Here is a 17666-nt window from a genome sequence, read left to right on the forward strand (position 1 = left end):
TGTCTGGTTATGTATAGATTTTCAGAAATTCTATTGTACAGTATTTCTTTTGTGTCTTGCAAATGCGTGCAAGCAAATGAATCTCACTGTAGCATAACTGTCCTTTGATAATAAACTTACTTTGATCTTTAAGATTAGACACAAGCTTATTGAATAGCTGAGCAGGCTCACAGGGCCTTTAGGAAGCTCATAGCCTTAATTCCTGTACTTTTAGGTTCTTGAATCAGTTGAATGGCAGCATCTTTGGAAGCTCAGTAAGTGCTGTTACATCGGAGGCTTCTGCTTGGAGTTCCTCCAGCCCTTACATTTCCTTCCCAATCACACCCCATCTCACAAGAATTGATGGGTGGAAATCAAAGTCTTATCCCTTTCCGTAGGAAGTCAGGGATCAGATTGTATGTTCCTTCTCCCTGCTATGAATACCTCTGACTCACCAGGAAACTGGGTTTATCAGCCAGATGGACTTCCAGCTCAGGGAAACAGCACAAACATTTGGTAAATGTCCACAGCAACAGGATGCACAGGACCTCAAGGTTTCTTGAATCTACTTTTACTTACAGCTCTCCATTCACCTACCCTATAGCACTGTATAGAAAGCACTCTAAGACCTCTCAGCTGGTCTACGTAAGAAATCTTTTATATTGAATTGTTTTCAGAATTGGGACAATGCAAGCAGAATTGATTGTAAGCTCTAAGGACGTTGGGAGTCAGCCAGTGTGGTTGGATAAACTAGACAAACTATGTGGGGAGAGTTGGTTCCCTTCCCCTAAAGGATATAACTGAGGCAGTTCATCTTTTTTATAATTACCCAGCAAATTTCTTGGTGAATTTACAAGATTTGTTCAAAGTTTAAAATTCAAAGAAAATGGTATTATCAAAGTAGGTATTCAATATGTCACTATATACAAACCTGAGATTTGTTTTCTTGCGGGCATACTTAATAAATCCAAGAACCATAACAGCATCAATAAAAGACGGCGCCCATCAGGGCGGCCTCCAACCTGATGGCATGAACATCAACTTCTCTAACTTCTGCTAAGGCCCCACCTCCCCCTCGTACCCCATCTGTTATTTATTTTTATACACACATTCATTCTCTCACTCGCCTTTTTCTCCCTCTGTCCCTCTGAATATACCCCTTGCCCATCCTCTGGGTTCCCCCCCGCCCCGCCTTGTCTTTCTCCCTGGGCCTCCTGTCCCATGATCCTCTCGTATCCCTTTTGTCAATCACCTGTCCAGCTCTTGGCTCCATCCCTCCCCCTCCTGTCTTCTCCTATCATTTTGGATCTCCCCTTCCCCCTCCCACTTTCAAATCTCTCACTAGCTCTTCCTTCAGTTAGTCCTGACGAAGGGTCTCGGCCTGAAACGTCGACTGTACCTCTTCCTAGAGATGCTGCCTGGCCTGCTGCGTTCACCAGCAACTTTGATGTGTGTTGTTACAAAAAACAACAAATTATGCAAATACAAAAGAGGGGAAAAAAATCAAATAAATTAGCAATAAATATTGAGAATGTGAGATGAGGAGTCCCTGAAAGTGAGTCCATAGGTTGTGGGAACAGTTCAATGATGGAGCAAGTGAAATTGAATGAGGTTTTCCCCACTAGTTCAAGGGCCTGATGGTTCAGGGCTAATAACTGTTCCTAACTGTTCCTGGTAGTGTGAGTCTTGAGGATCTTTGGCTTTCTTCTTGATGGCAGCAGTGAGAAGAGAGCATGACCTGGGTGGTGGAGGTCCTTGATGGTGGAGGTAGCTCCATGTACATACTGTAGATGTGCTTAATGGTGGGAAAGGTTTTACCCATGATGAACTGGGCTGTATGCACTACTTTCTGTAGGATTTTCCCTCAAGGGCATTGGTGTTTCCATACCAGGCTGTGACACAATCACCCAATACAGTCTCCACCACACATCGATATAAGTTTGTCAGAGTAATAGATGTCTTGCCAAATCTTCGCAAACTCCTAAGGAAGTAGAGGCGTTGCTCTACTTTCTTCAGTAATACAGTTTCTCAGTTTGCCTTGACCAGAAATTCAAAGCAAGCTGTTCATCGCCATATTTAATGAGCCATCACTCCTTATCTTTAAAATCTGTAACAAAATGGAATGACAATGGTCAAAGATCTAGTTAATGTAATGATAGAAACATAGGCTTTTTAAATAAAGAGTTAAGATCATTCAAAGACTAAAATATGTGATCTTTATAAAAATCATCTGACCCTTTATTTCAATGAAATCTTTATACATACTTAGGTAGCATTTCTATATCATAAATTCCAAGACATAGACATAGAACCATACAACACTTCAGCCCATTATGCCAACATATTTAAACCTACTCCATGATCAATCTAAACCTTCCATTATTTTACGTCCACAAGACACAGAAGCAGAATTAAGCCACCTGGCCCATCGAGTCTGTTCTGCCATTTCATCATGACTGATTTATTATCCCTCTCGACCTGATTTTCCTGCCTTCTCCCCATAATTTTGACATCCTCATTAATCAAGAACCTATGAACCTTTGCTTTAAACGTACAGATGATTAGGCCTCTACAGCTATCTGTGGCAATAAATTCCATAGATTCACCACCATTCTGGCTAAAGAAATTTTTCCTCATCTTTTTCTAAAGGGACATCCTTATATTCTGAGGTTGTGCCCTCTAGTCCTAAACTTCTGCACTGCTGGAAACATCTTCACAATGTCCACTCTATCTAGATCTTTCAATATTCAATAGTTTTCAACTAGAATCCCCTCACCCTTCTAAACTCCAGTGAGTACAGGCCCTGAGCCATCAAACACTCCTCATACATCCTACATAGTCCAATCCTCCAATTTCCCTACATTCACTAGCCTGTCTAAAAGTTTCTTCGAAGTCCCTAATGTATCAGCCTCTACTGCCAACTCCAGTAGTGCATTCCACACACCTGCTACTCTCCCTGTAAAAAATCTACCTCTGACTACTTGACTAACCTTTCCACAACTCACTCCAAACTGATGTCCTCTGGTATTAGCCATGGCTGCCCTGGGAAAAGGTGCTGGCTGTCCACTCTCTCTGTGCCTCTCATAACCTTTCACACCTCTATCGAATCACTTCTAACCTTCCTTCACTTCAAACTTTTGTAAAGCAAATCAGCTTGAAGGTTTATGAGTGAACATCTCAGAGATGTGATATATTTAATACCTACTTAAATTAGTAACAACTATTTTGTTCCAGTTTTGGTGTCATTTGTTTAGTCTATTTTCAAAGTTCAAAGTAAATTTATTATCAAAGTACATATATGTCACTATATACAACCTTGAGATTCAATTTCTTGCATTCACAATAGGACAGAGGAATCCAATAGAATTAGTGAAACACTACACACAAAGACTGATAAACAACCAATGTGCAAAAGACAAACTGTAAATACAAAAAAAATAATAATAATAGCAAAATAAATAATACTGAGAACAAGTTGTAGAGTCCTTGAACGTGAGTCCATAGGTTGTGGAATCAGTTCAGACTGAAGAGAATGAAGTTATCCATGCTGGTTCAGAACCTAATGTCTGTAGGGTAATAACTGCTCCTGAAACTGTTGGTGTGGGGCCTAAGGCTCCTTTTTGATGGCATCAGTGAGAAGAGAGCATGTTTGCCAGCACAACTCTGTTACTATTTATGGTTCTGTGTGGCACTTTATATAAGGTGACACACGGGCACAGCTGGTTAAAAACTCCAGTGACCTGGGTTCAATCATGAACTTGGGATCTGGCCGTGTAGAGTCTGCACATTCTCTCTGTTTCCTCTAGGTGCTACAGTTTCCTCTCAGTTCCCAGAAATGTGTGGGTTAATTGGCTGCCATAAGTTGCCCCTCGTGTAAGGGAAGAGAGATAGAATGGGAATGTGGGGAGTACAAAATGGCTTCGGGTAGAGTTATCTATTTAATCGAATAATGGAAACATGGGCTTATTAAATAGTTAAGATCATTCAAAGTTTCCAGGGACTAAAATATGTGATCTTTTTAGCAATCTTCTGACTCTTCAGTTCAATTAATTTTTTATACACATTTAAGTAGCAGTTCCATATCATATACGTCAAGCATGCCAGAACACAGAATATATAACAGTACAGCACAGTACAAGTCTTTCAGTAAAATCAGATAGTAAATGAGTGCTTGATGATCAGAGAAGACTTGTTTCTATGCTGTATCAGTATGACTCTGCTTAAAGCCAGAAAGAATTCATCCCAGTTTGCACTTGTGGAACCTGCCCAATTTTACTTCCACTTCTCTGCATCTTCCAGCTTATTTTGAAGGCAAAGACCACAAGCAGTCCCTCTGTCATTGTACTTTCTGTCAACTGCAACAGGGACATGTGTGGTTCAAACGCAGGTCAACCTCCGTGCTTGCCAACCACATTAAATAATGGGGAAGAGGTTATTCATTGTATCTTAGCTCATTCATTTAGAAAGAATCTGTCAATTCAAATATAGCATCAATCCTTTTGTCTATTTAACACTGCCCTCAGTGAAGCAGAAATTTCATGATACTGGCTATTCGGCCCATTTATCAGTGCTGTTTTATATTCTCCATACTATCACTCAACTCCCATAGCCCTCTATTCCCCTGCAGATAAATTTCTTTAACCAGAGGCTGGTGAATTTGTGGAATTTATTACCACAGGCATCTGTGGAGGCCAGGTCGTTGGATGTATTTAAAGCCGAGATTGATAGGTTATAGATTGGACATGACATCAAAGGTTACAGGGAGAAGGGAGGAGTGGGGCCAACGAGGGGTGAAAAGAATCAGCCATGATTGATTGGTGGACAGACTCGATGGGCCAAATGGCCTAATTCTGCTCCCATGTCTTATGGTCTTACTTACAGGTATAATTCTTTATTTACTGATTCCAGATAGCATGCATATAATGGGCAACAATTGTGAATTAAATCCATATAAAATTCAACATCAATTGTGAATAGAAACATACTAAATCTCCATCTCTACTATCTATTGTTAAGAGTTTATATATTTATCTTCTCAATACTTTACTGCACATCAAAAGCACTTCTTTGGCTATTCAGCTCTTTCTGACATCTTGTAAGGGATATGAATGGCAGTTTATCAATGCAATTCATTTCCTTATAATTCTCTTTACTGACTCACAAGTTATTCACCTGCTTTCAATGTTGCCATGCGCAGGTTTATCCAGACTGACTTTTCAACTCAGTTGTTTGGTGCTGGTGTTTAAATCCACACTTTTCTACACTGTGTCAAGATCTTGAATGTCTCTTTGGTGTCTTGGTGTCAGGAACTGAGCAGAGTCCTCCAAGTGTGCCCTTTCGTCTTTCATCTGAATTTGCTTCTTGCTTCTTGCTTCTGGCCGCGGCACCACAGCTGCACTGTGAGAATACACTTACCTTAAGATCCACTTTATGGAACAGCCTTACGTAATTACAAAGACACAACAATTCCAAAAGCAATTTTGACCAGGGCTCACTCTTCACCCGTGCAGATTTTGTCATCAAGCCACAACAGGGATTCACCCATCTGTATTTACCTTCTTGGGTTCCCCCTAGAAGACATTTGATGGGCCTGCCATGTAGAAGTAAGCAAACTGGAATGATGTACAAAACATCTTTCAGTGTCTCTAAAGAGAAAGGCACATTCCCATTTCATTTTGGTCCTCACTTCAGAAACATAAAATAAAACTAAATTTTGCATTTGATGGACTTGCCTAGTAAGAGTACACAGAGTGAGAAGAGATGAGGTAATGAAAATCTACTGTCAGATACAATTTCTACTTGTGCTCACACTGTTCAATCTATGTGTGATATATGTTCGAATGCATAGGCTAGTCACACTTCTACAAAAGGCCAGAATCTGCCGCCAAAACATCTTTAGCTGCTTTCAGCTGAATCATTCACCAATGATTACAGAATCCTCACTGTTATTCACAACTCTTCATGGTATCTATACAGCATTCAAGTCTGAGATGACAAGTTTCAAGTAACATTGATGACAATGTTCATGTCAAAGCAGAGAGTCTAACCATTTTCCCTTGACATTCAGTTGCCAGCACCCACCACATCAGCACCTAATGTGGAGGAGGAGGAGGAGACGTTCGTGATTGATTGTTATTGACCGGAAATGTCACTCACCAGACTGATCAGAGTCGAAGCATTCTTCTCTGAGTGACTATGTTCCTGAATTCCCAAAGCATTTCCAGCTTCTGTTGAACATATCAATAGATTAATGGGGTATCCCAATGGACTGGGTGCATGAAGTTCTAGCAACACGCAAGAAGATAAATACCTTTCAAGAACAAGGCAGCTTGCTTGATTGATACACAGTCCTCCCTCTTAGCTCTTCCATCCACGACCAACACTCTGAAGATGATCTCTGCACCATCTACAAAATGCCTTGGATAGACTTCCCAAATAAGAGTAGAATTCACATCCTCTACCACCAAGAAGGGCATCAGGACCTGGGTATCCAATCATCTGCAAGACCATCTTTGAACCAGACTTAGGAGAATATGCCAATAATTCTTCATCCAAATCCTAGCAATTCCAACTCAAAAACCAAAACTGACTAAGAGGTACTGCATAGTTTAAGGAAGATCCCCATCATCCCAAGAGCAAACAGCACAGGAAAAAAAATGCTTGTCATCAAACAAATTTCCACAGATGCACTGTTGGAAGTGTCCTAATGGAAATGATCGCATAACACACTCATATTTCAGCGAATTTCTTGAGAAAATATTAAATAATACAAGATGAGAACTGAATAATGTACAAACAATCCAGCATCATTTGTAAAGAGAAAGGCACGTTCATTGTACCACGCTTCTGAAATATAAGATAAACTCAAATTGCGCATTTGTAATGGACAATTTTAGTTTACATTTTATACTTCAGAAGTGGGTGACAAAGTGAAAGATGAATTGTAACTATGAATGGACTACTTCAACAAGAGATGTTATTAACTGTAATTATATTTTTCAGGTTAAAGCATTTTTATGGTAAGTCATATACAACCGAATTTGTGTTAAACCACTTTGTAAACGGTAGTGTTTGTTTTTTCCAGATTTGGAGAAGCTGTGAACGGAAATCTTGTAATTGGGACATTGTCCTGGCCAAACCCTTGGGTCATTGTGATTGGCTCATTCTTCTCGACATGTGGTGCTGGTCTTCAGAGCCTAACAGGTGCCCCTCGGCTCTTACAGGCCATCTCTCGAGATGGGATCGTGCCCTTCCTAAGGGTATGTATGGGCTGCCTTAGTTGTTCCCCTGAGAGGAAAAGGAGGGTGATGCTGGAGGCTGCAAAACAATGTGCTGTGTTGGTTTTGTGAAAAAATGTACTGTGCACACTGATGATTCCTGTCATGGGGATTTGAGATACTGGATGTCGGACCTTAGATAAAGAGATGGGAAATCACATACAGGTTTAAACATGATGAGGCACATCCCATTATCAGCTGTACATCACATTTTCCATGGGAGGGCATCTGATGATGATACTCGGTTTGGAATATTGCAAGGAAACTTGGGCCGCACTTCTCGGGCATCACTTGTGGAGCATTCCCAGTGCAACACAGCTTGTCTCCTGAAGTGCCATATTGGGAAGGTTTCTAAGGAGGTAAAATGTTCGGAGCTCTGTTTCCCACGCAGTTATTCCCCTAACACATTCCTCATCTCAAGGAGATTTTCCAGCCATTGATCTGGGGTCTGGTTGGCCTCACAATTCCAACAGAATTGCACCACCCCATCACCAGGAACCTCCTCGGCTCTGCCTCCCCATCCTCTTTCAACACCTTGACTCCTCTGCATTCAGCAACCTCCCACCTCTTCCTCGAGCCTAACCCAGACACAGATGTCTAGAGAAAACCTCTCTCTTTCCTGGCTGGCCACTCACAACCTAACACATGTGCGTGCATTAAAAATACACAACACAAACACAGATTGATTTATTTATTACATGTACATCAAAGCATACGCTCAGTGACTACTTTATTAGGTACCGCCTGTACTTAATAAAGTGGCCACTGAGTGTATGGTCAAGGTCTTCTGCCGCTGTAGCCAATCTAGTTCAAGTTTTGAGGCCCTGTGCATTCAGAGAAGCTTCTGCGCACCACTGATGTAATGTATGGTTATCTGATTTACTGTCAGCTTGAACCAGTCTGGCCATTCTCCTCTGACCTCTCTTAGTAACACAGAACTGCTGCTCACTGGATTAATTTTGTGGTTGTTTGCACCATTCTCTGTAAACTCTAGAGACTGTTGGACGTGAAGATCCCAGGAGATCAGCAGTTTCTGAGATTCTCAAACCACTGGATCTGGCATGAACAATCATTTCACCGTCAAAGTCATTAGATCACATTTCTTCCCCATTCTGAAGTTTGGTCTGAATGTAAACAGAACCTCTTGACCATGTCAGCATACTTTTATGTATTGAGTTGCTGCCACCTGATTGGCTGATTAGGTATTTGCATTGATGAGCAGATGTACCTAATAAAGTGGCTACTGGGTGTACAGTGAAATCCATAATTTCGTTAACGACCGATACACCGAGGAATGTGCTGGGAGCAGCCCTGAAATGTCGCCACACATTCCAACACCAACATATCATGCCACAGTGCTCGGCAGAACAATGCTGAATACAACAAGCAACAAAACAACAATAGCGAAACAAACCCCTTACTTCCCTCCACACACACGGTCAGACGGGACAGGGCCCCTAGCCTAGTCTGAAGACTTCAGCCATCGCGCTATGACTTGCAGACAACCGATCGCCTTTCGGGACCCGATCTGCGTTATTGACCCCCAGACCAGTGGATGACGGGGCACTGAACTCCGGGCTCGAACTCCTGCCTCCTCCTACCATGGCTTGTTGGCCTTTGAGCGTGGAGCGGAGGCCCGGACTGCGCATATCCTTCGCCACCCTTCCACGACGCTAGCCTTCGAACTCGGAGCACAGAGCGGAATCCCTAACTCCCCACGTCACTGTTCCTAAACCCTAACCCGACCCCTAACTCAGTCCCCAAGACCTTCCCTGTGAACTTAAAAAGCACAGAGACGTACAAAAACACACGAGCTTATACTGTACGCTGTCTCGTTAAAAGCACAGGTTCTGGGTCATACTTAATGAGACAGGAAGACACCAACACCAATTATCTACTTAGAACTACTAAACCACATTTATTAGGACAGAACAGAGCAGACATTAAAATACTTACCTAGGTATGCGCGGGCCCCTCTCACTACAACACCCCCCCCCCATTCTGCCTACACAGACACACAGTGCTGGAGGAACTCAGCAGGCCAGGCAGCATCTATGGGGAAAAAAAACACCGTCGATTTTTCGGGCCGAAACCCTTCGGCAGGACTGGGAAAAAAAAAGCTGAGGAGTAGATTTAAAAGGGGAGGGGAGGGAGAGAGCTGACCGGTGAAACCTGGAGGAGGAGGGATGAAGTAAAGAGCTGGGAAGTTGATTGGTGAAAGAGACAGAAGGCCATGGAAGAATGAAAAAGGGGGGAGGAACGCCAGAGCTAGTCCATGGGTGGGTGATAAGGTGAGTCCAAGGAGATAAAGTGAGGGAGTGGAAAAGGGGTTGGAAGTAGAGAAGGGGTGGGGGCCATTAGCGGAAGTTAGAGAAATCGATGTTCCTGCCATCAGGTTGGAGGCTACCCAGACGGAATATAAGGTTTTGTTCCTCCAGCCTCAGTGTGGCCTCAGCACGACAGTCGAGGAGGGCATGGATGAACATATCGGGATGGGAATGGGAAGTGGAATTAAAACGGGTGGCCACTGGGAGATTCCGCTTCTTCTGGCGGACAGGGCATACATGCTCGGCGAAGCGGTCTCCCAATCTACGTCGGGTCTCACCGATGTACAGGAGGTCACACCGGGAGTACCGAACACAGTATATGACCCCAACAGACTCACAGGTGAAGTTTCACCTCACCTGGAAGGATTGGTTGGTCCTGAATGGTAGTGAGGGAGGAGGTGTAGGGGCAGGTGTAGCACTTGTTGCGGTTGCAGGGATAAGTGCCGGGAGAGAGATCAGTGGAGAGGACAGGGGAGACGCGTAGGGAGCGATCTCTGCAGAAAGCAGAAAGTGGGGGGATCCGCGGAGCTGTTTACAACCCGCCGACAGCGAAACCCCGATTAAAAAATAACTCCAAGCCCCCCGAACACTCTATTTTATACCCTTTCCATGATATGAAATGCTGCAATAAATGGACCAGTCTCAAACCACTAAATCAATCATCTCCTGTCACCACCCTTCGCGAGTCCCACCTGCGTTCAACTACCGTCCTGCTGTTCCCACAGTATGCATTTTCATGCTGTAATAGTAATCAACACTCCTGCAGACAGCTCTGTAATCTCAAGGCCACAGCGGTGGTGAGATATTCAACAAACAGGAAGATTAACCCTTTACAACACCTTCCACTCCTCGAATGCCATCCAGTTACATCCGTCCCGCAGGCATCAAATCAAGCCCCGCGAACGCCCCGCCATATTACCAGCAAATCGCAAAACTACTAAACATAAAAGCAACACACATAAAAGTTGCTGGTGAACGCAGAAGGCCAGGCAGCATCTCTCCCACTCAGGTTGGAGGAACAACACCTTATATTCCGTCTGGGTAGCCTCCAAACTGATGGCATGAACATTGACTTCTCTACCTTCTGCTAATGCCCCACCTCCCCCTCGTATCCCGTCCGTTATTTATTTATATACACACATTCTTCTTCTTCTCTCTCCTTTTTCTCCCTCTGTCCCTCTGACTATACCCCTTGCCCATCCTCTGGGTCCCCCCCCCTTTTCTTTCTCCCGTGGCCTCCTGTCCCATGATCCTCTCATATACCTTTTGCCAATCAACTATCCAGCTCTTGGCTCTATCCCTCCCCCTCCTCCTCCCACTTTCAAATCTCTTACTAACTCTTCCTTCAGTTGGTCCTGACGAAGGGTCTCGGCCTGAAACATCGACTGTACCTCTTCCTAGAGATGCCCGTTCACCAGCAACTTTTATGTGTGTTGCTTGAAATTCCAGCATCTGCAGATTTCCTCGTGTTTGCAAACATAAGAGCAAAGTGGCTGTAGTAACACCCAGTGCACTACGGTAGCGCATCAGCCTTCTGGCGCTCCAAAGGGCTACCAACTCCCTTCTGGGCTGTAACATAGAACTCATCTCCTATCTCATGTCTCTCATCTATCGGCCATTGGATATGGGCCAAATCTATAATATTCTCTATCTCATCAAGGATATACTGTATATACAGCACTCCTGGCCTACAATGGCGCAGGTACCTCCTTCCTTTGTTAGGATATAATCTAATGTCATTTTATTCCGTCCGAGGCCCCTCCCTTGATAACTATGTGAAAGCTGTCATCCAGAACCGATCGGCCTCCGTGATGCCCCTGTTTTGACTCGTACGTCGGGTGATCGGGCAGACCATCAATGTGATACACATACGGCACGACATGCCCCAGGTAGTTACAGCCAGAACAGCCCGTGGGAAGCCAAGGGTAACTCCCCGGGAGCTGCACACCCAATATGTGCCATTCAACGTGGGAAACAAACCTGCCTCGAAAATAGTATGTCCCCAGTAGCACTGCACTGCACTATTTCGCATTGGAACCGACCCATCATAACGGCAATGGCAATTACTCTCGGATCACGGTACTACATTCAACATCGGTACATTAGTCTTACCCTAATCATATGCCGGTACACACCATCCCTTAGACCCCGTTTACAGTCCCATCACCAGACAAGTTCATGACGGGTTCACTCCATGCCCAGTATCCGGCGTCACTGTGAGGGACGGGGAGCAGTTGCTCCCGGATTCTGATGCACTGATCGTGAGTGTGTCGGAATCTGAGGACAAACGCAACACTTCGATACGTTCAGACGATAAGCATAATTCGTACGACATTCTGAGAAAGGTACTAGTCGAGATCACCGTCGCTGTTGTAACGAGGAGCAGCAGCAATGTCATGGCCATTTCTGCAATGTAGGGAAGGGCACTATCACTCCCTTTTAGTTAATCATTGTGTGTTCAGACAGAGCATTCCCTGTGTTCCCAGTAGCTCCACCCAACGCGCATTGCCCGGCCCCCCGAGCCACCATCTACCCCATCTCCGGCGGCCCCGCCCTACTTTAAGGTGGGGGAGGAGTCAGACACTCGGGACAGCGGGACCCTCCCTGAACTGCAGGTCTGGAGTCCAAGTTGTCCACTTGCCAAATCCGGCCTGCCCCCCGTACTGCTCCAGGTTCGTCCCCAGGGGCCCAACAACCAACGCCTTGGCTTCACCTGCTCGCATGCTGAACAATATTACTGCCGCTGTCTTAGCCTCATCACATATCAGCGCCAACCCTCGGGCCTCTGCCTATTTTCTTACTCTTTCTGACCCCAGATGCCCACTCTTCTGATGTGCCCACACGGCCAAGCGACCCCGATCTCCTCTGTAGTCACCATGGTGGTCATTATCTGAGCAGCTCTTTCAACTGCAGTGTTGTGTGCCGTCTCCTTTGTGTCGTGAGAACTGTGAGCATCTAGATGGTGTACATTTCCCTTTCCCTAATGTACCGCAATAGGTACGTAAGGACCCAGGTCTCCCAGCTGGGAAAGGGTTACTGAGCAGCGCCCGGAGTCCTCGTCACACCCCTGCAGAAGCGGGCGGGAGATCGCCACCCGCTGCTACTGGCCTCGGAGAGATTTCTCCAACGCTTCAAGAGAGGCGTAGAAGGAGGGATCCTTCGCCCCATTGGTTGAGAAATCAGCTAAGTTCCCCACTCTTCCCCGCAACTCCTCTTCCTTCTTATTTTGACGATGGACTTTACCTAAAGCTTACAAAGCAGTGGTGGGTATCCCACCTATCCTCTTCTCCGGGATGCCTGCTTTGAGCAGGGCCAAAAACATCTCCCTATGGGTCAGACGGGATGCCCCTCCGTTCTGCGTTTCTATCTTCCTCACCTGGCTATGAGCCCCTTCTACACGTTCCAACCTCTCCAAGAACCCTAAAGCCAACCCTACTGTCCTCCCTTCCACTGACCCTAAAAAGAGGCAGATAGGGGAGTAGCCGTTTTTACCATGATCGAGGTGAACTTTCGATCCTCCGGCGGGCCATCCCCACCCTCATAAATCCCAGTGATCAGGTCCCACTGGCGGAGAGCTTTAGTCCCCTCCTCCGCTGTGATCCACTCTTCTCGAGAGTTTAAATCCCTCTCTTGGGGGGGGGGGTGCTTGACCTTTACCGCGGCCGTTACCCTGTCCCACAAAGACCTTTCCTCCCCGACCGTCCCCCGTGAACTGATGACAATCTTCCCAGGGCAGCCATTTCCCAGATGGGCAAAGTCACTCCACCACCCGCCGCGTCACATATCCTTAGCAATTACACTGGGTAATGGTTCCCTCGATTTCTGTCTGTACCGATCCCCCAGCTCCACCCCTTCCCTGGAGCAGTAGCCTTTAGTCATCGCCGAGGTGGACACCATTTTGGGTCTCCACTCAGATATTCCCAACCTTTTTTATGTCAATGACCAATATCATTAAGCAAGCGGGCCGTGGACCACAGGCTGAAAGGATGATATGTTGCCCCGGTGGGCTGCAAGTCCCCGCAGGCTGAGGGGCGCTTAGTGAGGGAGATCATTCTGACCATGTTTCTGTGGACGCAGTAGCTCTAGTTGGTGGTAGAGAGGACGGCAACTTTCTACCCTCTCCTCCGGATCACCATCAACCCAAATATCCGCAACCCAAGTATCCGGCTCATTGCCCCATAAAATGAGAGCCCGGACTTTCGGGTCCGGTTGCAAATAAAACCTTCGGGCCGCTTCCCGTTGCCGGATCTTGGCCAAGCGGCGGGCGATCTCGACATACTTTACTTAGCTCAGGTCTACGTCGGCTTGGCGGCCGCCACCTCACGTTTAATCTCCCCTGATCCTCCTCTTTCCGACAGAATGTCTCGTGTTGCTTTTTTATAATGGTGGCTAGCTTCCGGCTCACCACCTTGTTCGGGAACCCTAACCCCTTTAGTGGTGACATGAGATGTCGTATTTTTTAACACTCCGGGATTCAGCTTGTCCGTCTAATCCACCGGCACACCATAGTCCCCCAGCAAATTGGCCGGGTCCCCACCCCAGCGGGGTTATCAGTTCACTCCGGTATTCAGTATCCTTCACACGGGCGTCTTCCTTTTTACTCTGAACTTCTAAACATTGTGCTTCCTATCGCACCTGCCAGATCCTTTGTCATAGGCCGGTCCGTGAAAGTCCGTGTTCCAGTTCACGGTCCCGTCCATGTTTTCTCGTTCCGGGATTTCTGGTTTTCCCCAGTTTCTGTTGTGGGCACGTTTCTCGTTTTGGGGCTGAGACATAATTACCTCTGCAAACCAGGGCTGGATTGTCCTGTTCCCCTCCCTATCTTTCTCCCCTTGCCTGAATCTCTGCCTGCTCACCTAGCCTGGATACCCGGCCTGCATACCCCGCCTGTATCGCTTAAGTCTTACCGCCGGAGCAAGACCGAAGCCTTGTTAGGTCAAGATAAGGAACTGCCTTTCGTTGTGTGGAATTGTCTCTCTGTGTCCACCCCTTCGCTAGGGGGATCCAGCCGTTTGCTGCCACCTAGTGCTGGGATCTGTTTCTGTGTCCACGCCTTCACTAGGTGGGTCTGGCTGTTTGCCACCACCTTGTGTTGGGATCCGTCTCTTCATGTTCAGTGTTATGTGTATGAGTCCCAGCCCTACATCCTGTTCCCAAGGAGGGGTCCCGGCTCTGTGTTCCGTGCTCCTGTCTCTTCTAGTCCAAGGCTCCGTGCTCCTGGAGGCCCTCGTCCAGTCTGTGCCTAGTCCAGTCCTATCCGAGTCCTGTCCATGTGCCTTTACCTGTCCTTGTGTCTCGCCCAATCCAGGAGTTCCTCGCCCAAGCCATGTCCAGTCCTGTAGCCTCATCTTGTCCTCGCCTATTTCTGGAGTCCGAGCCTGAGTCAAGTCCCAGGTTCTGGGTCCTTGTCCAGTTTCTGGCTCGGAATCCATACCCAAGCCTCAAGATCAAGACCCCAGCCTGCAGGCCTCAAGCCTCTAGACCCCAAGCCTGTCTCCAAGCCTCAAGCCTCAAGACCCCAAGCCTGTCTCCAAGCCTCAAGACCCCAAGCCTGTCTCCAAGCTCAAGCCTCAAGACCCCAGCCTCCAGTCCTGCAGTCATGTCATGTCCATGCCTGGTTCTGGGGCCCGAGCCCAAGGCAAGACCCAGGTTCTGGGTCCTTGTCCAGTCTCTGGCTTGGGGTCCAAGCCTTAGTCTGCATTCTTGTCCGTGCTCCTTGCCTGTATCCTGTCACATCCCTACTCTAGTCAAGTCCTGTCCCTTGTACTTCAGTGTCTGTGTCTTGCATTTGGGTCTGTTCCCAGTGCCTCCATTGTGACATGCTTTGCCGACCACACCAAAATATTTCATTAAAGCAATATGTTCTTGTATCATACTCGATGAGACAGAAAGACACCAATACCAATCCAATACTTAGAACTACTAAGCTATGTTTATTAGGACAGAACAGAGCAAGCATTAAAATACTCGCAGGACCCTCTGTCTGCAGCGTTCCTCCCATTCTGCTGATCCGCGACGCTGTTTACAACTCGGCCGAAGGTGAAGACCCGAAAAAGATATGGACTCCAAGTCCCCTGAAAGCTCTATTTTATACCCTTCCACTGATATGAAATGGTGCAGTAAGTGGACCAGTACATAGCACCAGCTCAATCCACTGAACTAGAACCAATCATCACTTGTAACCGCTCTTCACCAGTCTCACCCCTGGTGGTCAGCTAACTCTCCTGCTGTTCCTACAGTATTGCATTGTCACTGTGTATTCCCATAATAGTAATCAAAGCTCCTGCTGCTAGTTCTGTTACATTCAACCACAGAGATGATGAGACATTCGACAAGCATAAAGAGTAATCCTTTACAATACATATGCACACGTACTTGTGCATGTTCAAACACATGCACAGACAGGGAGACACACATTGTGCAAACATGCACAAATGTACACAAGTGTAGGTGCAGTATTGTGCATATTCGGACAACGATCATCCAGGTATGAACACACACACACACACACACACACACACACACAAACACACACATGTACACACAAACACACACACAAACACACAGACAAACACACACGCACGCACACACACACGCACACACATTCTCTCTCTCTCTCGCACACACACACACACACACACACACACACAGAGCGCCCCAGCCAGACCAGAGCCTTCCAAAGCTGCTGATCACTACAGTCATTGGGCTTCCAGAGCATCGCTTCCTCTAACCGACACTCCCATCCTTCCTCATCTAATGTCCTTGGCCTTTGGTTGATTTTGACAAGCCACCAGCTTCAGGGGAAAGGAATCAGTCTGTATATTTTTGGAGATGGCGTAATGCGGTGGCCCAGTGACGTCTGAAGTCATTAGCTCACCTCATCTTCCCTCTGCAAGTTTCCCCTTTCAGCACACAAGCATTCTCCACAGGTTGTTTTTTTTACTTTCTCCATAGATGGGAGATATAACTAAGGAAAAGTGTGGAATTCCTGGGTCCAGTCTATTTGACAGATATTTTGAACAACTGTTGACAAAAAAAACCGTGCAGATGTCTGCCCTCAGAGAATGTGAAGAGCAACAAATGAAAGGAAAATCAGCAGATCCCTCCCACACCCGAACCCTAATCAGGATGTGGGTTTGTCATACTGTGCAAATATTGGTGGACAAGTGACTGGAGAATAAAATATCTCCTACTGCTAGTTAATGTCAGACCTTAAAAATATGTAGGTTGTTCTGATAAACTGTAACCAAAAGAGTATAAATAAATGTGCACTGATTTATTCTATATCTCACCATTACATTTAGTCAAATTATTAGTTATTCAGAAACTAACAAACATATACTTTTAACAAGGATTTACAAATGTCAAATCCTAAGTCAGCAAGAGAGCAATGGTGTGGGGAAGGTGTAGAATATGCAGCATGGAGCATAGAACTGTACGGCACAATACAGGCCCTTGTGCCAACCTTTTAACCTGCTCTAAAATCAAATTAACTCTGCCCTCCCACATAGCCCCTCCATCTTTTATCATCCATGTGCCTATCTAATAGTTTCTTAAATGCCCTAAACCTAACTGCCTCTCCCACCACCCCTGGCAGGGTGTTCCACGCACCTAGCACCCTCTTTGTAAAAAAAACAACCCTTCCCCTGTACTTAGCTCCAATCATCTCAAAATTATGCCCCTAGAATTAGCCATGGGACAAAGTCACTCGATCTATGCCTCTTTTCATCCTGAACAGCTCCATCAAGCCTCCTCTCATCCTTCCTTACTGCAAGGAGATCAGTGATTAATTTCCTCTAGAGTGAACCTTTTTTTCTTACGGTTAGGTGCTTTTGAATGCCATACTGTTTTATGATGACTCACTAGTTCCTGAGCATGTGTCGGTTTTCTCCCTTTGGCTCACATTACCTTGTTGGTTTCTACTTCTCAGGTATTTGGCCACGGAAAAGCAAACGGCGAACCCACCTGGGCCCTGCTCCTGACCGCGTGCATCTGTGAAACAGGAATTCTCATTGCCTCTCTGGATGAGGTGGCCCCCATCCTTTCGATGTACGTACACAAATGCACCCTGCAATCTGAAGGC

General features: G+C 46.0%; 1 protein-coding gene across 5 annotated transcripts in view; it reads left to right on the forward strand.

The window, feature by feature from the left end:
* Positions 1 to 17666, forward strand: part of LOC134342867 (solute carrier family 12 member 5-like) — a 1196244-nt gene that overhangs the window by 1122391 nt on the left and 56187 nt on the right. For all 5 annotated transcript variants that reach the window (XM_063041525.1, XM_063041526.1, XM_063041527.1 and 2 more), the window contains exons 12-13: positions 7064 to 7238; positions 17514 to 17632. In XM_063041525.1, coding sequence (XP_062897595.1) covers positions 7064 to 7238; positions 17514 to 17632 — 294 coding nt within the window. The remainder of the gene's footprint in view (positions 1 to 7063; positions 7239 to 17513; positions 17633 to 17666) is intronic.

This window comes from Mobula hypostoma, chromosome 2 (genome assembly GCF_963921235.1).
Source record: "Mobula hypostoma chromosome 2, sMobHyp1.1, whole genome shotgun sequence".
Classification (NCBI taxonomy): domain Eukaryota; kingdom Metazoa; phylum Chordata; class Chondrichthyes; order Myliobatiformes; family Myliobatidae; genus Mobula; species Mobula hypostoma.